This window comes from Arachis ipaensis, chromosome B3, assembly GCF_059453495.1.
Source record: "Arachis ipaensis isolate K30076 ecotype BB chromosome B3, ASM5945349v1, whole genome shotgun sequence".
NCBI classification, from domain to species: Eukaryota; Viridiplantae; Streptophyta; class Magnoliopsida; order Fabales; family Fabaceae; genus Arachis; species Arachis ipaensis.
The window spans coordinates 144,136,207-144,153,986 of NC_142438.1; the positions used below are offsets into that span (position 1 = coordinate 144,136,207).

Genomic DNA, 17,780 nt, shown 5'->3' on the forward strand with positions numbered 1-17,780 from the left:
TGACTGGTTGGCAAGTTCCACTTTGGCATCTTGAAAAAGAAGTAATACAACTGATCTTTGACTTGAAGTTAAGAAGAGATTGGGATATTCGTTTTGAGCTTATTCCGAGAGAAGCTAATGTCGTGGCAGATCGGTTGGCAAAGATGAGATCTGGAGGTAGCGAAACTGATGAGGTTCACCTTTGGCACCAGCCACCAGAGGTGGTTTGTCCTTTCTTACTGTGATGAACCTGATTTCTTTTCTTTTTCTTTTCTACTTTTTTGTTTTTTCTCTTGGTTGTTCACCAAAAAAAAAATTTTTTTTATCAAAAAAAATTTAATTAAATTATTTATTCAAACTGAATTTAACGTAAAATAATTCAGAGGAGAGTTCTGCCCTGGAATTTAGTGGAAGCCCCAACCCTTTTTTTTAACTTTTTTTTTGTAAGGCTTATATTTAAATAAAAAAATACTAAAAAAGAAAAAGAAAAAAAAAAAAAAAGAAAGAAAGAGAAAGACTGAAAGACCTGTGTGACTGTGAACTTAGCGAAGAAGTTAATAAGGTTGAAAGGGGCATGACCTTTGAGGTGAAGGATATTTTTAACCTCCAAAACCCGCTCTAAAACCTTTGCGTTCTTAGTTCTTGCATTGCACTTGCTATTACATTCAGAATCACAATTTCATTCGCTACATTCTCTTGCAATTTCTTTCGCGAAACCAATTTCCCCCGTTTTCACTTCTCTCACCTCAAGCCTCTCAACGAAGGTTTGTTTCATACTCTCACTCTCTTTCACTTAATCTGTCTTTCGCTATAATCCTCTCTCTATGTATTCATGATTCTTTTTTACCATCATCATCATCATCATCATCATCATCATTCTTTCGGAAATAGCTAATTCCCGGTGCTAGAATGCGTTTCCGCAATTCGCGCCTGCAAAACCACGCTTTATCATTCTTATTATTTTCTTGATCATACTGGTAAATGAGGGTTTGATTTTCTTTTTTCTTCTTCTAATTCTGGAGGTTGTTATAATCTATTGCGTTCTACTCATGCTTCACTTCAACATTTTACTCACCTTCCAAGAAAATGGGAAAAGGAATGCGTAGTTGTCATTTGTTATGTACAATCCGGATTTTGTGCCAGTAGCAACTTTAGAAGTAGTTAACTGTTGATTTTCGATGTTGAATACTTGAATTTCGAGTATGTAGAATAAAGACTAGTTCTTGGCTGATCAAATATATATATTTTTTAATATTTGGTTTTCAAGGATAGAGGATGCCCTGATCTTTTTCATGGAGACCAAAGAACTTACTGGTGTTGCACCGAAGAAGGCAATTGTTACGCCTAAAACTATAATACACCAAAAATTTGGCACTAAGGCTTGCTACACTATAGAGGAAGTTAAGGAGTCTGATGAAAATGATTGTCCTGGATTAAGTATACCACAGAAAAGACCCTGCGTTTATCGTTGCTCCTTGCAACTTCCAGAACTTCTTGTGGTGTCAGGGATCTTTAAGAAAAAGAAGGATGCAGAGCAATCTGCAGCAGAGTTGGCCATACAGAAGGTATCACTTAGTTCCAGTTAGTGTGCAAAATATAGAATTTCAATAAATAATTGTGCTTTTCTCATTTTTAAGTTAGATTTGTCTTGCTTCTATCTTCTTTATAAGCTGGGAGGAAGATGTACCCCCCCCCCCCCTCCCCCAAAATTCCTTTTTTTCCCTCCCTCTCTCTCTCTCTCTCTCTCTCTCACACACACACACATACACACACACACACACACACACACAGAAAATTTGGAAATGTCAATGCCAAACACTCTTGAGATCGTTTTTGCCTTTTTAGGATTGTAGTAAGATGTTATGATGCTATAATAGACATTTTCTAACTGTGTGTTTATCTATATTCTTCTCGATTTGTCATGTCCAGGTGCCAGGTGGTTTAAACTAGAATGTTATTTGTAAGAATTTTGATAGATGAGTGTCTTTAACTGGACCCTGGAATATTTCTTTCATTATTTTTGACAATGTATTGTAATAGAGATTTAGAGGTATTATCATTGTTTCTTTCATATGATATTCTCTTGAAAATACTATGGATAGGACATGAATGATTTCCTAATACTTATTTTGAAGCTACAATTTATTTGAATCTATTCTTTGTATTGAGCTAGTATCGGCTATTTTATTCTTTTACCTTTGTACTGAAGGATTGTGGCAGTTTAACTTTCACAACTGTCAATTGCTCTACTGCAGCTTGGCATCCGTGTTGATACCGATGACCCCACTCCAGAAGAAGCATGGGACAGCATTGTTGCTCGAATTAACTATTTGTTTTCGGAAAATGTAGGTAATCTATTTGAATTTTGAGCATTTTTAAGCATGAATTCATGCTCATACCTACTTTTAATTATGAAAAATAATTATGGTCATCACTGTGGTCACTTCAGTTTTTTGCATTGAATTACTTTTGGTTTATTTAGTTGCATTTTTTTAACAGCCAATTGATCAACCTTATTTATTTGTTTATTATTTTATTAATTTCTTTTTGTTTTTTTCATTTAGAGGTTCTAATTTCTTGAGAATTCAAGTTATTGAATATTTACGTTTATTGTAGTGAACTGTGAAGAATTTTGTATGCTATTTCTATATGTATTCATTGCCCTCTATCCGTATAAAGCTTAAGACCTTGAAATTTTAAAATGTAAAATGGATGGTGAAATAGAACGTTCTTTTCTTACATCCTTTCCTTACCAAATTGCTTATTTCAAGTAAAAAAATCTTTTAGGATGGATCTTATCTCCAAAAGTTTTTGTAATTGTCTATTCTTTAATTTCTACTTTATTTATGGCCAATTTTGTCTCATCGCTTGGTTAACTTTTGGTAAGATTTTTACAATTATTTTGGTTGGCCATCATGATGAAAATTAGACAAAAGAAACTATCAGCGATTTTCATTTCATTCTGACGCCCTTCTTTGTCATCTGACACTTATACAGTTTCTTTCATCTCTCCACCCGCTCAGTGGTCACATGGGAGCAATTTTACAGAGGAAAGGTGATCTTTGTGGATCACTTCCTGTTTCTGTCCTTGCTGTCTATGATGCAAAGCTTGGTAGCTTGTGTAAATATATTGATCCTGAGGTGGAGTCGAATCCATTTTTGGTTATGTCATACATAATCAAGGCCACTACAAAGTTATCTGGATTTATTGCTACTGCTGAACAACATCCCTGGATTAGAAAGCAAAGTCCATATCCTGAAGATATTGTAGATTCATTATTGAAACAAGACGGTTTGCAAGAACCCATTCAGGTTGCTGCTGTACGCATTCCTAGTTCAGAGGAAAAATCTGTTGAAGCAGTGACTCTTCATATTTCCTCAAAAGAGTACTATCTTAATATAATTGCAAATGAACTTGGTCTTGAAGATGCCTCCAATGTTTTGATTTCAAGGTGAAATGTAATTGAAAGGTGCATATCATAATTTAGATGGTTGCTTTCTAATATATTATTGACTTGACAGGAATTTGGGTAAAGCTTCTTCCGAGACAAGGCTGTTCTTTGCTGCTCCAAAATCTTATATACTGGATCCATCTTCTAAATTGCCAAATGGAAAAGATGGCCTTCATCTTGATGGACCTTCAAATTTAAGGGCAAGTTACTTGTCTGGTCATGATATAGCTGGTGATGCAATATTAGCATCTATTGGATATACGTGGAAATGTAGAGATCTTTTCTATGAAGATGTAGCAGTTCAGTCATATTACAGGTCTCTTTAAATTCACATCATTTAGTGAATTGTTTAACTGAAGTGCCTGAAGTAATTTTTTTCCCCTTCTTCTCCTCCAACCCCCCCCCCCCCCCCCTCTTTTTCTCATCCGAGTGCAGTGAAATTCTTTTTCCTTTGTATGTCTTTATCACATATCTTATAACTTGAAACTATATCCATAAGGATTTCTACATATCCTAGCATAATGCTTAAAATGCCTATAATTGTGTCTACCTTTATATGCATTCCCACAAACTTAGTGCACATCATTCTGTCTAATTAATATAGGCTCTAGGTGGCCAGTTTATTTTCTTGTTTCCGATTCAGGGTTAACATGTGGACAATGGCGATAACCATTTTGTTTCCCTTTTGTTGGTCACATGAAATCTGTGTCAATTTTTTGTTTGATAAATATCCTTTGTCATGTTTCTTGTACAAGTTTACCCAAGCTTGCATCGATTAATGATTCCTCGATTATATACAGGATGCTTATAGGAAAGACCCCAGGTGGGATTTATAAACTATCCAGAGAGGCTTTGCTCGCATCAGAGTTACCTTCAAGGTTCACCACAAGAGCAAATTGGAGGGGTTCGTTTCCCAGGGATATACTTTGTAATTTTTGCCGTCAGCACCGTCTATCTGAACCTCTATTCTCCATTATAAGCCATGCTTCAAAAGAACCAACTGAATCGTGTGGATCAAATTTGAAAGTTGCAGACCTGGGCAGAGATGTGATTGGATGTGTCAATGGGGCCCCTACAACTTCAAGACCAATGCAATCAGATACAGAGATGTTTCAGTGTGAAGTAAAATTACTTTCTAGGTGTGAGAATTTGATAATTAAGTGTTTCCCAAAGGATTGTTTTAAAAAGCAGAATGATGCCATTCAGAATGCTTCATTGAAACTTCTAGTGTGGCTGAACAATAATTTTAATAATACAGTTGTTCCATTTGAACCACTTTATGAGACTGCTGACATCTTCGGCATCCAGATTTTTTCTGAGAACTTTTTCAGAGAGATTTCACACTATCATTCAATTCAAAATTGTCAGCAGCTTAATCAATCACTGGGTATAAATTCATCATGTACCACGCCAGTAAAAGGAGTGTGCTTGTTAAAGATTGAAGGTCCAGACTCTGGTGTCTGTCCATGCAATGGATCTTTATCTTGTATAAGTTACTCAGTTTCTTTGGTTGTGGAGGGTGAGAATATTAAAAAAGTTATTGAAGTCACAAACAACTTTGAGTTTGAGGTGGGAGTCGGTGCTGTAATTTCCTATGTGGAGGAGGTTGTGATGCAAATGTCTGTTGGTCAGTCTGCTTACTTCACTACAAGCATATTCACTTCTGATTTGATTTTTGCTTCAGCAAGTGATTCAGTCGAAATGCAGTCCTTGTTATCTTCTAGTGAGTTACTTTCTCTTGTGAATCATGTTTGTTGAATGTTGATCAGCTTGTAATAAATTTCTGCTGATATTCTTGTTTATCAGAAGGCTGCTGCTTAGAATATGAAATAAATTTGACCAAGGTAGCAGAGCCTTTGGAGGAAAGGATGGAACAGGCTCTTTTTAACCCTTCACTTTCAAAGCAACGGGTGGAATTTGCAGTTCGACACATTATAGAATCCCATGCTACTACTTTGGTAAGGAAAATCTTGTCTGCACTGTTTTCTTATGTTAACCTGAGTTGTTAATTTGACGTTCAAGGGGACATTGCAGATTGATTTTGGATGTGGATCTGGAAGCTTGTTGGAAGCATTGTTGAAGTATCAAACTTCTTTGGAGAAAATTGTCGGTGTTGATATTTCACCGAAGGGTCTGACCCGTGCTGCAAAGGTCACAAGCAATTTCATATATCAAACTTATTTTTGTGTAGAGTACCTGGGTTTTTTTCTTATTTCTATGTACAAGAAAGAAATGGTTTTTTTTTTTTTGTCATTTTTAAAAGTTATGGTACCATGAGACTTGTCTGCACATGATCACATATCCTGAAGTGAGAAAATATATGTTGTTCACATTTCTTCACCTATCCTATGTTCATATTTGTTCTTGTAACTTTTTTTCAGAATAGAGAATATATTATCATTTTCATCATTTTTAGAGAACTATTACCAACTATATGTTGGTCCAAATGGAAAGGGCTTGGTTTCGTTAAGCATGAGTTTTTGGTTCCCATATGGAAATTTATGTGTATGGAAGGGGAGGGGAGTTCTTGCTTAGATGTGTTTCTCATCTGATGCCTAATGGATGAGGCGATACCCTAGGATTTTTTATTTTTCTCTTTTGAATAGAAACAACCAGATGCTCCTTTTTTGTAGATGGAAATATTTTAATATTGGAGGGTGATGTTTTTGGCATAAAGTTGTTGACTTCGTCTTCTGTCCAGTATGGAAATATTGTTTATGCAATTGAATTTTACGTTGGATGCTAAGTTAATCAATATGATCTTGAAGGGTATTCTGTGTAAAGCAAAATAGAATTAGGATTTTGTCTGTGTATAATGTGAATTCTATTAGTAAAACACTGTTTGGATTTTGTGTGTCTGCAGGTACTTCATTCGAAGTTGGTCACAAACTCAGACAGTGGTGTGCAGTTGACAAGTATCAAATCATTAATTCTCTATGAAGGTTCAATTACAAAATTTGGTTCCAGGTTGCAAGGATTTGATATTGGCACTTGTTTGGAGGTACTTGGTCTGCTATAGCTATATTCCACTATTGCCGACTTCATGTTTTTTATTTGGGTATATGTAAGGTCTGTCTTGTTACAGAAGGGGAGTCCTAGTTCAAGTTCTATAGAATAGGTTTTTAGTGTATACTACTCGAAGCTTTTTATATATTTTTTGTCTTGCCCTTAGCTGCGCCAGATTATTTGCTCATGCAGCATTATTCAGATTATTCTCTATGTAGGTGATAGAGCATATGGATGAAGATGAAGCATGCCTATTCGGGGATGTGGCATTGAGTTTTTTTTGTCCAAGGATTCTCATTGTTTCTACGCCAAATTATGAGTACAATGTGGTGCTCCAGAGATCCAATCTGGCAGCCCAAGAGCAATATGAGGAATCGGGTGAGAAAACCCTGTTACAATCATGTAAATTTCGCAACCATGACCACAAATTTGAGTGGACCAGAGAACAGTTCCAAAAATGGGCATCCGGCTTGGCTGCACAGCACAACTACAATGTGGAGATTAGTGGAGTTGGTGGTTCTGCTGATATTGAACCTGGTTTTGCGTCCCAAATTGCAGTCTTTAAAAGAGAATGGAGTCTTGAAGATGGCTTGCTCAAGGATGCTGATATGGATCACCATTATAATAAAATATGGGAATGGGTATGCCATAGGAAGAACAAATAATTGTTTAGACTGAATTGTACAGTTCTTTTAGGTACTCAAGAATCCTGTTTTAGTGAAGTAGAGAAACAACAGAATGATTTTTGGAGAAGGGCAGGGCGGTTAAGAGCTTTTAAAGAAGGGCAGATTTTATTGGATCATTTCTACAATTCCTTTATGAGATATTCTTGGGAAATGAATATAATAAAAGGTTACCCTGCTAGATTTAAGGAAATTTAAGGCTGACAATACTAGAATTGAAGGAAAAGACATGCCACTTAATCATGATTAAATCTGATTTAGACAATGACTCGGGCTATGATTATTTTTCTTTTACTTAGCGATAAAAGCAATTAAAAATACTAGAGTTTGTATTGTTTGTACATTGTATATCTCGACTGTAATATTAAGCCGTTCAAATTCATAATCAAATTCTAATTATGATATATACATAGTCAAGTAAATATAAATTTGAATATAATATGAATCTCGTCTTTGCACCATCAGACCATCCTTCAAAATGACTGAAACAAACTTATCGATTTCATGATAAATATGCTTTTTATAAATACATAAATAAATAAATCTCAAATGAATGAATAAATATGAATTTGAAGAAAAATAAATGAGTAGTATATTTCACTAAATAGTAAATTCTAAACATGATACTAGTTGTGAGATCTCTTCTGAACAAAAATGAGCAATCATAGTATTTAGCTTGAGGCTAGCCCAATAATTCAAGTCACCAAGTGAAATTTTTTTTTTTTTTGGTATTTCCAAGTGAAATCTTTTACCTACCAAACTTCTGTTCTGTACTTCTAAGCTCTAACTCTTTTTCTCGTTTTGTACTGCTTTTTTTTTTCAGTTTTTGGCCCAACGTGGTTTCTCGTTTAATTTTGGTGAGCCCACAACCACATCTGGGCCAACGCGGCGGCGACGGCGCGTGACAAAACAACACCACACTAACCGTAGAAGAAGAAAACCTCTCTCTAACCGTTCTTCATTCCATTGCACTCACAGCGTTCGTGTTAGAAGATACTATTAAGTATTAACTAACAAGTAACAACAGTCAAGCGCTTCTCTTTAATTATCGGAGGAGTACACGTATCCGTATCCGTATCCGTATCCGTATTCCATTTCCACGTCGTTGACCAGTACAGCAGTAGCTGCAACTGTATTTAGGTGAAGATGAAGTCGTATAGGTTGTCGGAGCTGAGTGATTCTGAGCTTCAAGGTCTCAAAGCTCGCCCTCGTATCGATTTCTCTTCCGTTTTCTCTGTGGTCAGTGTTCTCTCTTCAATCCTCCCCTGTTCTTCAGTGCATCCTTATTTTCACATTCTCGCGCTTTGCAAATTCGCAGGTAAACCCCATTGTTGATGACGTTCGCACAAGAGGCGATGCTGCTGTTAAAGAGTTTGTGCTTCTCTATTTTTATTTGTTTTTTTTATGGCTTAAGATTTTAGTCATGATGCATCAAAACTTGAACCTTTTGTTTTTTCCGGGTAGGTATACTTTGAAATTTGAGAAGGCTAAATTGGATAAGGTAGTTGAAATTGTGTCGGAGCTGCCTGATCCAGTGGTAGGTTTTCTTTGTTTATTTCTCTTGAATTGAAATTGAAATTCTGCAACTAATTTTCTGGTTTGAGTGATTAAGAGTCAGCTTTTTCTGTTGTTTAACTTCATGTGGTTCTATGGGAGTACAGCTTGATGGAGCTGTTAAGGAAGCTTTTGATGTGGCCTACAACAATATATATGCATTCCATGCTGCTCAGAAGACACCTGAGAGAATTGTTGAGAACATGAAAGTATGTATGCCATTCCAATTCTTATTCTTACTTTGGATCATCCATGTTTTATTAAGTCAATTTTTTTAAACAGTTGAAAATAAATTATTTAAAGATATGTTAAGTGGTGTCCTTTTTTTAGAAAAGGCTAGATATTCCTAGAAAGATTAAATACAGAATACAAAATACGTGGAAGATTTATTTTGGTTCTAGTCAGATGTGCATAACTGCCCCTGATTTTTGGATTTTCACCATTATGTTTGTGCCAAGTCCTTTGATTTTGTAATTATGCTTATGTGTTTGTTCATTCTTGGGGTGTTACACCAATATTTTTGTTTTGAGTCTTCTGAAAATACCAGGGAGTTCAATGCAAGCGAGTTGCAAGAAGTATTAATTCTGTGGGTCTTTATGTTCCAGGAGGAACTGCTGTATTACCATCAACAGCTTTGATGCTTTCTGTTGTAAGTGAATAGTTATTTCATTAGTTCTTGATATCATGTCCTATCCTATAACCGCATCATCATCGTTGATGTTTAATTGTTTTTGCTATCAGCCTGCACATATTGCTGGATGTAAAACTATTGTTCTTGCAACTCCTCCATCTCAGGATGGCACTATATGCAAGGTACTTTTCCATATTGTACAAGAAGTATAATTGTGTGGTTAGTTTTTTTTTTTAATATTTTAGAAATATTTTTTGCAGGAGGTACTGTATTGCGCAAAGAAAGCTGGGGTAACTCATATCCTCAAAGCTGGAGGAGCTCAGGTTTGAAAGATGATAACATAACCGCTTTTGTGTCTGCCTGTCTGGTTATGTGATTCTAGTCTAATCATTTAGCTGTTTGTATATGCGTTTATATTATAATTTCTTTAATGAAGCAATCATAAATATGACATTCGTCTTCATTACAGGCTATAGCTGCCATGGCTTGGGGAACTGAAACTTGTCCCAAGGTGGATTTTCTAAGTGTTGTTTGTTTCATTAGATTTTCTATTCAGATTATTGTTTGTAGTTATTGGACTGAGCTTTGCTTCTTTCAATTAATATTACTCATGTTATCCTATGTGCAATTGATTCATCTATTGCCTCTATCGTAATCTATATCAGCCTTTCAAAAATAAATAAATAAACAAATAAACAAACCTATATCAGTGCAAGTTCATTATTACTTATTAGATATGACAAATTTTATTATGAATTTGTGACAACGCTTTTGCAGGTTGAGAAAATTTTTGGCCCTGGAAATCAATACGTCACAGCTGCAAAAATGATACTTCAAGTAACGAATCAATTTGTTTATGCATTGCATTTCAAGCAACATATTGTAGTAACGAATCAATTTGTATATGCATTGCATTTCAAGCAACATATTGTAGTATCTCCCGCTGTGTTACTATTTAATCATAAAATCTTCTGCAGAACAGTGAAGCCATGGTTGCAATTGACATGCCAGCTGGTCCATCAGAAGTTTTGGTCATTGCGGATAAGCATGCGATTCCTCGTCATGTAGCTGCTGATCTACTTTCCCAGGTTTGATGAGTTTTAAAATGATTCTACTTGCATAATTGCATTTAGAAAATGTTTACATTCATAGCAGTGAATAACTACTATTATTTCAATATGGCACTTAAAATTTTCAGGCTGAACATGGCCCTGATAGTCAAGTAGTTCTTGTGATTGCTGGTGAAGGTGTGAATGTGAACGGCGTAGAGGAAGAACTCAACAAGCAGTGCCGGAGTCTTCCAAGAGGAGAGTTTGCTGCTAAAGCCCTCACCCACAGTTTTATAGTTTATGCACGTGATGTGCTCGAGGTCATGATCATATCTTTCTTTGTACCAAATGCCGTTAATTCTTTTTCTCAGGAAGTTACTTTTTTTTCCCACCGAATTCCTAGTTTCCTGAAGCTAATCATGTCTCAATTCATCAACATCATAACATCTACATTGGGGTTTCCAAACTAAAAGTTGTTTTTTCATCTCCACTCTCCAGTCAATAAATTTCTCAAACCTATATGCACCAGAACATCTAATTGTCAATGTGGAGGATGCAGAGAAGTGGGAGGGTTTTATTGAGAATGCAGGTATGACTTTTGTAGCTTGGCATATTCACTTTTTACCTATAAAAATCTTGTGTGTACTTAAACTGAAACTGGATGCAAACACTTTTAAAAGAAAAATAAAACTTGCTAAGACCCAATTCAGACAAACCAAAAGCAGATACATTGTTGCCGTTTTCTTGAACTTTGATGTATGATGACAATTTTACATTTCTAACGATTGTCTCTACACTACAGGTTCTGTCTTCTTAGGGCCGTGGTCACCAGAGAGTGTTGGTGACTATGCAAGCGGGACAAACCATGTGCTTCCTACTTATGGATATGCAAGGATGTACGGTGGTGTTTCATTGGATTCTTTCCTCAAGTACATTACAGTGCAATCTCTAACAGAGGAAGGCTTGAGAAAACTTGGGCCTTATGTGGCAACCATGGCTGAAGTTGAAGGTCTGGATGCTCACAAGCGAGCAGTTACCCTAAGGCTTGAAGACATAGAAGCAAGGTTTCAAGTTTCAACTTGAGGTGATACCTCAATTTGTTACACACGATATATGTTATGTAAGTCTACACCTAACTTTTTGATCACTCATGGCTAAGTAGTTGCCATTTTGATGTAGTAATTTGAATTGTTTTCATCAGCATTTGTTTTCTTGTTTAAGTCCAATGTAACAATATAATTGTTTTTCATGAACATTTGTTTTCTTTTTCTTTTCCTTTTTATTTTTTTATTTTTTAGAGCCAATATCATGGTCTGATCTTCATATAATTAACTCTGCATAACGTTAAAGCACTGGTGTTGGTTGTTGCTAGCTGTGACATAGTTGACTTCACTACTTAAGTGCTGGTCTTTTTCCTCTCTTATTGTCTAGATAAACATGAAAATTAACCAGCAGCTATTATATTACTTAATCAAAAACCAGAAGTTCAAGTAAAATGTAAGGAAAAATGCTGAAAGTCGAACTTAGATTCTTATTTGGGTGGAAAAATGGGGACCCATCTGAATCTACTATTCTACTTTGTCTACTGCTGTCATCATCTCAACTAGAACGTAACAACTATGCATGAAATATCATCACAGCTCCCTAGAGACTTGGCTTCTTTAACCAACTTCTTAGCTGCTTTCTTAGCATCATCAACATCATCTTTGATACAGTCACAAGCATCCTGATTTGTCATCACCTGCATCAGAGGAAAGGATACTTTATGCATTCTCTTCCCCATCATAAATCTCAGTAGTTATAAGAATTCACTCATACCTTCCACAAACCATCACTTGCCAAAATGATGAAGTCAGTGTCATCATCAATCTTCCGAATCATCACATCTGGCTCAGCAGTAATGTGCTCCTTCAGTTTTCCATCTCCAAATGCTCTTGTCATTGCTAATTGGCCATCTACTCTTGGAATAGATCCTAATTCCATCATATACTTTAGTAATTCAATAGTGGAACTTGTAGAGGAAAATAATGTTGCGTTAAATTAGGTTTGATGCTAATAACAAATATGTTATGTTGCAATCGAGACATTACCTGGTCTTGTGAACACACAGCCCCCTCTGGTTTCAACAAGATCTTTCTCCTTATCTGGTTCGTGATCCACAGTGATTGGTTTTGCAATACCATTTTTGCATGATATCGCTCGAGAATCGCCGACATTGGCTACAAGCAGCTTCACTCCATCAATTAGTATTGCTGCAACCACTGTTGATCCTCCCCGCGAATCAGCTATATTCTCTAAGATCTCATCGTTTGTAGCCTTGCACACTTTCTTAACTGCATGCACTGGTTTCTTCCAGAAACTAGGCTAACCATGCATGATCAACGAATCAAATATTAGGGAGATAATGGTTTTGATTAAAATTAAATATACCCATGATTAAGGGATATACCTCATTCAGTATGTTTTCAAATAGATGGCTTTGCAAGTATTTGGCAACATCATGACCTGAATGACCATCAAATATTGCATACAAACCCAAGTCATAACCATTGAGCTTCTTGTGTTGAGCAAAAATGTAGTCCTCCATTCCGTGGTTCAACTTTCCTTCGGTCAAGTGATATCCATGGCTGAAATGTCGAGCAGAAAGCTTGCTGTTTTCATCTCCATCTTTTATGAGTAGACCTTCATGAAGTCCCTGCTATAACAAGAATCAAAAGATTGTCATAGAAACTACACTACAAGTCTCACGAAGTTTACTTTGTCAAAATTTTGATCTCTTGGCAAGAAAAGAGCACAAATCAATGACAATATTTCCCTGGAGAAGAATTCAAGGACATGAATACCTCTGCAGTTTCCCCATCATCTCCTAGTAAGTACTCTGCTTCCTCTCCATGATCATCATTTGCATCCTCATCTGCCTCTGGTTTTATTTCATCAGTATTGTCTTCAACATCATCGTCATCTTCATCCTCACCATATTTTTCTTCTATGAAGTCATCTTGCTGCTGTAAAATGCAAGAATTTGCTTGGTGAGAGGAAGGTGCACTATATACACATACCAATAATGAGAGTGAGTGAGAGAGACAACCTTTCTCTCTCTTTCAACGGAGTCAACATGGCTTGCCATCCTTGATTTCTGATATAACGAAGAATAAATTAAACAGTTAATCCATATACACTTATGATTAAAAGTAGAAAATTATTCAGCAATAGTGTGACAATCAGACGTGTAAAAGAGAAAACAGCAGCTGATAAATTAGAAGAACTCAAAAGCTGGATTTTGGATGGAAGAGTTCTACTCTTGGCATTGAAGTAAACTCACCCAGATGAACTCCCATTTCCATGGGGGATACACATACCTAGCTTCACACAATTATGGGTGCACTTGTTATGCCTAAGGGCACACAGAAGTTGCATGCTTATATTATATATACCTTGAAAGCAGCAGCATTCCCTTCCGTTATCAATGTAGACTTTCTTTTCTGCAAGTTAGATTGGGCCTGATAACAAATTTACGTTTGAAATGAGAAATACTCAAACTGAATATGAGAATGTAAACATCATCATATGTCTGGAGTATCCAAGATCCTTCACAAGGTCATCACTACTATGTACTCTTTCTGTTTCATCATCCATGTACCAGAGATCATTTACCCTCGTATGCATAAGAAGATCTTATATTCTACCAATTGTTCTCTATTATATTCATGCAACATTGTAGCCACTTATGGTCAAAGCACCATACCTGCATTTGTTTTGATGGGAGACTTTCTCTTAGCTGAGTTCAGAACTTGTTCATCAAATGATGACACGATTTGAACTTGAGAAATAATGGTGATAACGTTATTTATGTGCATAGTAAAGTGCAGGATGAGTAAAAAAGAACTATTATTATTTTATATTCTTTTAAATGTGTCTGGAGTCTGGACATGAATGCACGTGTTTGACAAATACACGAGATAGTGTCCTTCACCGCTTGTGTTAGATTTTGCAAACTTAACAAGTGGTAGCCATTTTGATACATGCACTTAACTGGCCATGTTCACGAGACAAGAGTCAAGTTACTTTACCTCCAAGAATAATCTTTCTAATATGAAAAATAAAAGTTGATGAGAAAACAAGATTATCCAACTCAAAGTTAGGAAATACAATTATTGATATCAGCACATGGATCCCTGCTGTTTTAACTTTTAAGCAAATATTTATCTATGCTCAAGTTTTATTCAATTGTTCTTCTTCCTCGGATTGCTAACAACCCACATTGCTGCAGCCACTTTGTATCAGAAATCCTTATCTAAATATTAACAATAATGTATATCCTGTGGTTGTATATTCATTGAAATTTTGTTCAATTAACATTGTAAAATAACAAAGTTTTAGATAGGCTTCCAGTGTGGCAGTGTCTTTTTTTTATCAATTGCCAGCGCCAGCCTTATCAAATTGTTTTCATAACAAAACTTTCGGTGAATACAAAAAAGATAAAGAAATTGAAATATAATATTAAAAGAAATACTTGAGTAGGCATATCATACTCCTACAGGAAACATAGATCTGTATTTGAAGTTGGAGGAAAATGTGAGCAATTACAAACTTCAAATGCTCTACCACCTCAACAATCTCTGATTGTGCTTGCACCAAGTTATCAGATAGTGGTCTTAAACGCTTTCAAGCTTGCATGTTCACAAAAAGAGGACAAAGAAGTTAATAAATGCAAGCATATATATATAATAAAATAAAATAGTACTAGTGAAAATGTACTTACTTCAATATTTGGGATATGAGATATTTTACACCAATCAGGTCCTATATCTCTTTTGCATCTCTCAACTAGCTGAGGGCATCCAAATATCTTCAAGTTCTGAAGGTTATGAACATTATCCATATTATGTGGTAGTGTTAATTTTGGACAATCAGCAATTAGAAGGGTTTCAAGTGATGTCAGAACTGGGAACCATTCTGGAAATGCTGTTAAGCTCTGACACTGTGAAAGGCCCAGATATCTGAGAGTCTTAGAACATCTTCTTAGCCAATTAGGTAATGCTAACAATTCTGGTAGTTGGTTGATTGAGAATTGTTCAAGTTTCAAGGAATAGTCGTCATCAATTTCTTGTTCAGCTTCATCTCCAAAATGAGTCACCTCAAGACAAGCCTCAATACTAAGCCTTTTCAAAGCAGTTAAGTGTCTCAAATCATGTGGAAGGAATGTTAAGTTTTCACAATTCCACAAAATCAATATTTGCAAAGAACTGAAGGTCTTAAAACCTATACAAGACAAATCATTCATTTGTGTGGTGATCCACAAAATCCTGAGGCTCACAAGATACCTCAAGTTTTTTGGAATGTATTTAAGTGCTACACATCTACACAGATTAAGAACTTCCAAGTTCTGCAGCTTGCAAATGGAATCTGGGAGTTTTTCCATCCTTTGGCAATAGCTCAGATTAAGATACCTCAAATGCTTCATCTTGTTGAAACAATCAGGCAAGAACTGAAAATTTGAACATTGTAAATTCAACACCCTGAGGTACCTGAATTCCTTAAAAACCCATCTAAGAAATGGTTCAGTGATTGCACTTGCACTTTCACTTGCATGCCAGAATCCAATGGTTTGGACCTTACTCAACCTTTTATTACCAAAATTAGGTACTCCTTCTCTACTATCAGAAAATGATAAATGCTGCACATTTTCTCTCACATTGGTTGAATTAAACTTTACTGCAGCCCTTTCATTTTGCATAGTAGACACAGCAAGGTCATTAATAAGATCATGCATCTTAAAATAAGATATTCCTAGATGCTTAAGTTCTTCAAAAATAAGTCCATCAACAACTACTTGATCTTCAGGAACACCTTCAAAGAAAGATTTTGAAACTAGCTCTTGAATATAGAACTCTCCAAGATCCTCTGCCTCTTCATCTTCGTCGTTGGTTTGTAGCAGTCCATGTGCCATCCAAAATGATATCAACTCCAAATTGCTATATTCATAACCCTTCGGAAAAACTGAACAATAGGAGAAACACCTTTTCAATTCAGATGGCAAGTGGTTATAGCTCAGTTTCAATGCAGCCAAAATCCCATCATTTTGTTGGTCCATTTTCCAAATTTCACTATCTCTAGTTTTCTTCCACACACTTTCTCGATTTTCTGAGTGAAGCATGCACCCTAAACTCACCACTGCCAGGGGCAACCCTTTGCACTTTCTAACAATCTCTTTCCCAATTTCCACAAGCCTCGGGTGCTTGTTTTCCTCTCCTGCCGGAAATGCACACCTGAGAAATAGCTTTAGACAATCTTCATCAGGAAGATATAGCAGGTTCTGTTTATAAGCTTTCCCCATGATCGAAGCAACCTTTTCGCTACGAGTTGTCACGATAATCTTGCTACCAATTCTGTTATTTTCATCATCGTGCATTCCTACTAACAGATTTCTCAGTTCGTCCCACCCTCTATAATCTTCATTCCAAACGTCGTCGAGAACAAGCAGAAACTTCTTCCCATCTAGTCCCTCGTGCAGCAAATTCTGTAACTGATCATAACTATAATTGTGATGGGCATCTATATCTATTCCATGCATAGCCTTAAGAATCTCCAATGCCAACCTCTTAACATCAAAATCATCAGAGACAAACACCCACATTCGTGGAAAGAAATTCTCGATCACCCTATCATCATTGTACACTAGTTGTGCAATTGTGGTCTTCCCCAAACCTCCAATTCCAACAATTGGAATAACATCAATAATCTCATTACCAGAATCTGATGATGGAACGGTCAATAAACCAATGATCTTCTCTTTCTCCTGATCTCTACCAATCACATGGGAAGGCCTAACATAAGATTTAGTCTCCCTCCAAGCCAACTTTGGAACATGAACATCACTACTACTTGCATGAATCTCCGAGAGACCAAGTTTCATCCTAAAAGAAGCCAATTCATCTATTTTTTTCTTAATTTCCTTGATCTTATGAGCCATCTGAATACGAAATGCAAGAGGGTTAGAGAGTGAGAAGAAGCGCTTTACCTTTCTTTTGAAGCTTCCTTGGCTCTTGACAATCTTGTTCCTGAGTGCTTCACACTCAATCTCATCCAAGATGTCACGAGCATCGAAGAAATGATCCCTGAGCTGCTGCAGCCACTCCATGATGCCGTTATTTTGTGTTTGCTTGTTCTCAGCATCCACAAGGAAAGCATTGATGATTCTGAGAGAGTTCTTGAGGGTGTCAATTTCATCTTTAAGACCCCATAACAGTGAAATCTCTTTGTAGGTAGCGGAATCTACCCTGTTCAAGATATTGGTCAGCAAACCAGAAACTAAGAGAAACATGTTCTCAAGAAAAGCAGTAAATGATGTTGAGAAGCAGCAGCATATAACCAGTGGAGGAAACTGAAGGAGTAGAATAAAAACTTAAAACTCAACTCAACAACA

General features: G+C 36.2%; 4 protein-coding genes across 12 annotated transcripts; 2 read left to right on the forward strand and 2 right to left on the reverse strand.

The window, feature by feature from the left end:
• Positions 1–523: 523 nt before the first annotated feature.
• On the forward strand, positions 524–7,313 carry HEN1 (double-stranded RNA binding protein-related / DsRBD protein-like protein). Of its 4 annotated transcripts, none has more exons than XM_016335028.3 (10): positions 524–743; positions 1,247–1,544; positions 2,235–2,324; positions 2,977–3,431; positions 3,502–3,747; positions 4,232–5,154; positions 5,238–5,389; positions 5,466–5,582; positions 6,295–6,432; positions 6,656–7,313. In XM_016335028.3, the coding sequence occupies exons 2-10, from the start codon at positions 1,272–1,274 to the stop codon at positions 7,100–7,102; spliced, it is 2,841 nt and encodes a 946-aa protein (XP_016190514.1). In that variant the 5' UTR covers positions 524–743; positions 1,247–1,271; the 3' UTR covers positions 7,103–7,313. The 4 variants fall into 4 exon arrangements, with proteins under 4 accessions (XP_016190514.1, XP_016190515.1, XP_020975573.1 ...); XM_016335029.3 differs by having other exon boundaries at positions 527–743; positions 1,252–1,544; XM_021119914.2 differs by having other exon boundaries at positions 532–743; positions 6,640–6,821.
• Positions 7,314–7,809: 496 nt separating this feature from the next.
• On the forward strand, positions 7,810–11,607 carry LOC107631544 (histidinol dehydrogenase, chloroplastic). The gene is made up of 13 exons (XM_016335022.3): positions 7,810–8,359; positions 8,439–8,491; positions 8,585–8,657; positions 8,782–8,883; positions 9,222–9,323; positions 9,416–9,487; positions 9,566–9,628; positions 9,775–9,816; positions 10,083–10,142; positions 10,283–10,393; positions 10,504–10,674; positions 10,853–10,943; positions 11,157–11,607. Exons 1-13 carry the CDS (start codon positions 8,267–8,269, stop codon positions 11,435–11,437), a joined length of 1,314 nt encoding a protein of 437 aa, XP_016190508.1. The 5' UTR covers positions 7,810–8,266; the 3' UTR covers positions 11,438–11,607.
• A 187-nt stretch (positions 11,608–11,794) lies between these two features.
• Positions 11,795–14,212, reverse strand: LOC107631545 (putative protein phosphatase 2C 39). 3 transcript variants are annotated; one of them, XM_088508324.1, is made up of 8 exons: positions 14,100–14,212; positions 13,789–13,854; positions 13,443–13,490; positions 13,198–13,359; positions 12,804–13,049; positions 12,445–12,718; positions 12,173–12,327; positions 11,795–12,095 (listed from the first exon to the last, which is right to left on the reverse strand). In XM_088508324.1, the coding sequence occupies exons 1-8, from the start codon at positions 14,103–14,105 to the stop codon at positions 11,958–11,960; spliced, it is 1,095 nt and encodes a 364-aa protein (XP_088364450.1). In that variant the 5' UTR covers positions 14,106–14,212; the 3' UTR covers positions 11,795–11,957. The 3 variants fall into 3 exon arrangements, with proteins under 3 accessions (XP_088364450.1, XP_016190509.1, XP_020975575.1); XM_016335023.3 differs by having other exon boundaries at positions 12,804–13,052; XM_021119916.2 differs by lacking the exons at positions 13,789–13,854; positions 14,100–14,212 and adding an exon at positions 13,677–13,757 and having other exon boundaries at positions 12,804–13,052.
• Positions 13,980–17,726, reverse strand: LOC107631543 (putative disease resistance protein RGA1). 4 transcript variants are annotated; one of them, XR_015907248.1, is made up of 2 exons: positions 14,887–17,726; positions 13,980–14,099 (listed from the first exon to the last, which is right to left on the reverse strand). XR_015907248.1 is itself a non-coding variant. In XM_088508322.1 (2 exons), exons 1-2 carry the CDS (start codon positions 17,582–17,584, stop codon positions 14,997–14,999), a joined length of 2,484 nt encoding a protein of 827 aa, XP_088364448.1. In that variant the 5' UTR covers positions 17,585–17,726; the 3' UTR covers positions 14,674–14,996. The 4 variants fall into 4 exon arrangements, 3 of the variants coding, with proteins under 3 accessions (XP_088364448.1, XP_016190503.1, XP_088364449.1); XM_088508322.1 differs by lacking the exon at positions 13,980–14,099 and having other exon boundaries at positions 14,674–17,271; positions 17,376–17,726; XM_016335017.3 differs by lacking the exon at positions 13,980–14,099 and having other exon boundaries at positions 14,674–15,024; positions 15,117–17,726.
• Between the last annotated feature and the right edge of the window lie 54 nt (positions 17,727–17,780).

Excerpts from the sequence above, each read along its gene's own strand:
- LOC107631543 (XM_016335017.3), bottom strand. The coding sequence starts at position 17,678 with ATGTTTCTCTTAGTTTCTGGTTTGCTGACCAATATCTTGAACAGGGTA.
- LOC107631545 (XM_016335023.3), bottom strand. Across the intron at positions 13,053-13,197 it reads ATGATGGGGAAACTGCAGAG|CAGGGACTTCATGAAGGTCT; the intron begins GTATTCATGTCC and ends TTCTTGTTATAG. Across the intron at positions 12,719-12,803 it reads TTGAAAACATACTGAATGAG|CCTAGTTTCTGGAAGAAACC; the intron begins GTATATCCCTTA and ends ATGCATGGTTAG.
- HEN1 (XM_016335028.3), top strand. The coding sequence starts at position 1,272 with ATGGAGACCAAAGAACTTACTGGTGTTGCACCGAAGAAGGCAATTGTT. Across the intron at positions 1,545-2,234 it reads CAGAGTTGGCCATACAGAAG|CTTGGCATCCGTGTTGATAC; the intron begins GTATCACTTAGT and ends GCTCTACTGCAG. Across the intron at positions 3,432-3,501 it reads TCCAATGTTTTGATTTCAAG|GAATTTGGGTAAAGCTTCTT; the intron begins GTGAAATGTAAT and ends TTGACTTGACAG.
- LOC107631544 (XM_016335022.3), top strand. The coding sequence starts at position 8,267 with ATGAAGTCGTATAGGTTGTCGGAGCTGAGTGATTCTGAGCTTCAAGGT. Across the intron at positions 8,360-8,438 it reads TCTCTTCCGTTTTCTCTGTG|GTAAACCCCATTGTTGATGA; the intron begins GTCAGTGTTCTC and ends GCAAATTCGCAG. Across the intron at positions 8,658-8,781 it reads CGGAGCTGCCTGATCCAGTG|CTTGATGGAGCTGTTAAGGA; the intron begins GTAGGTTTTCTT and ends ATGGGAGTACAG.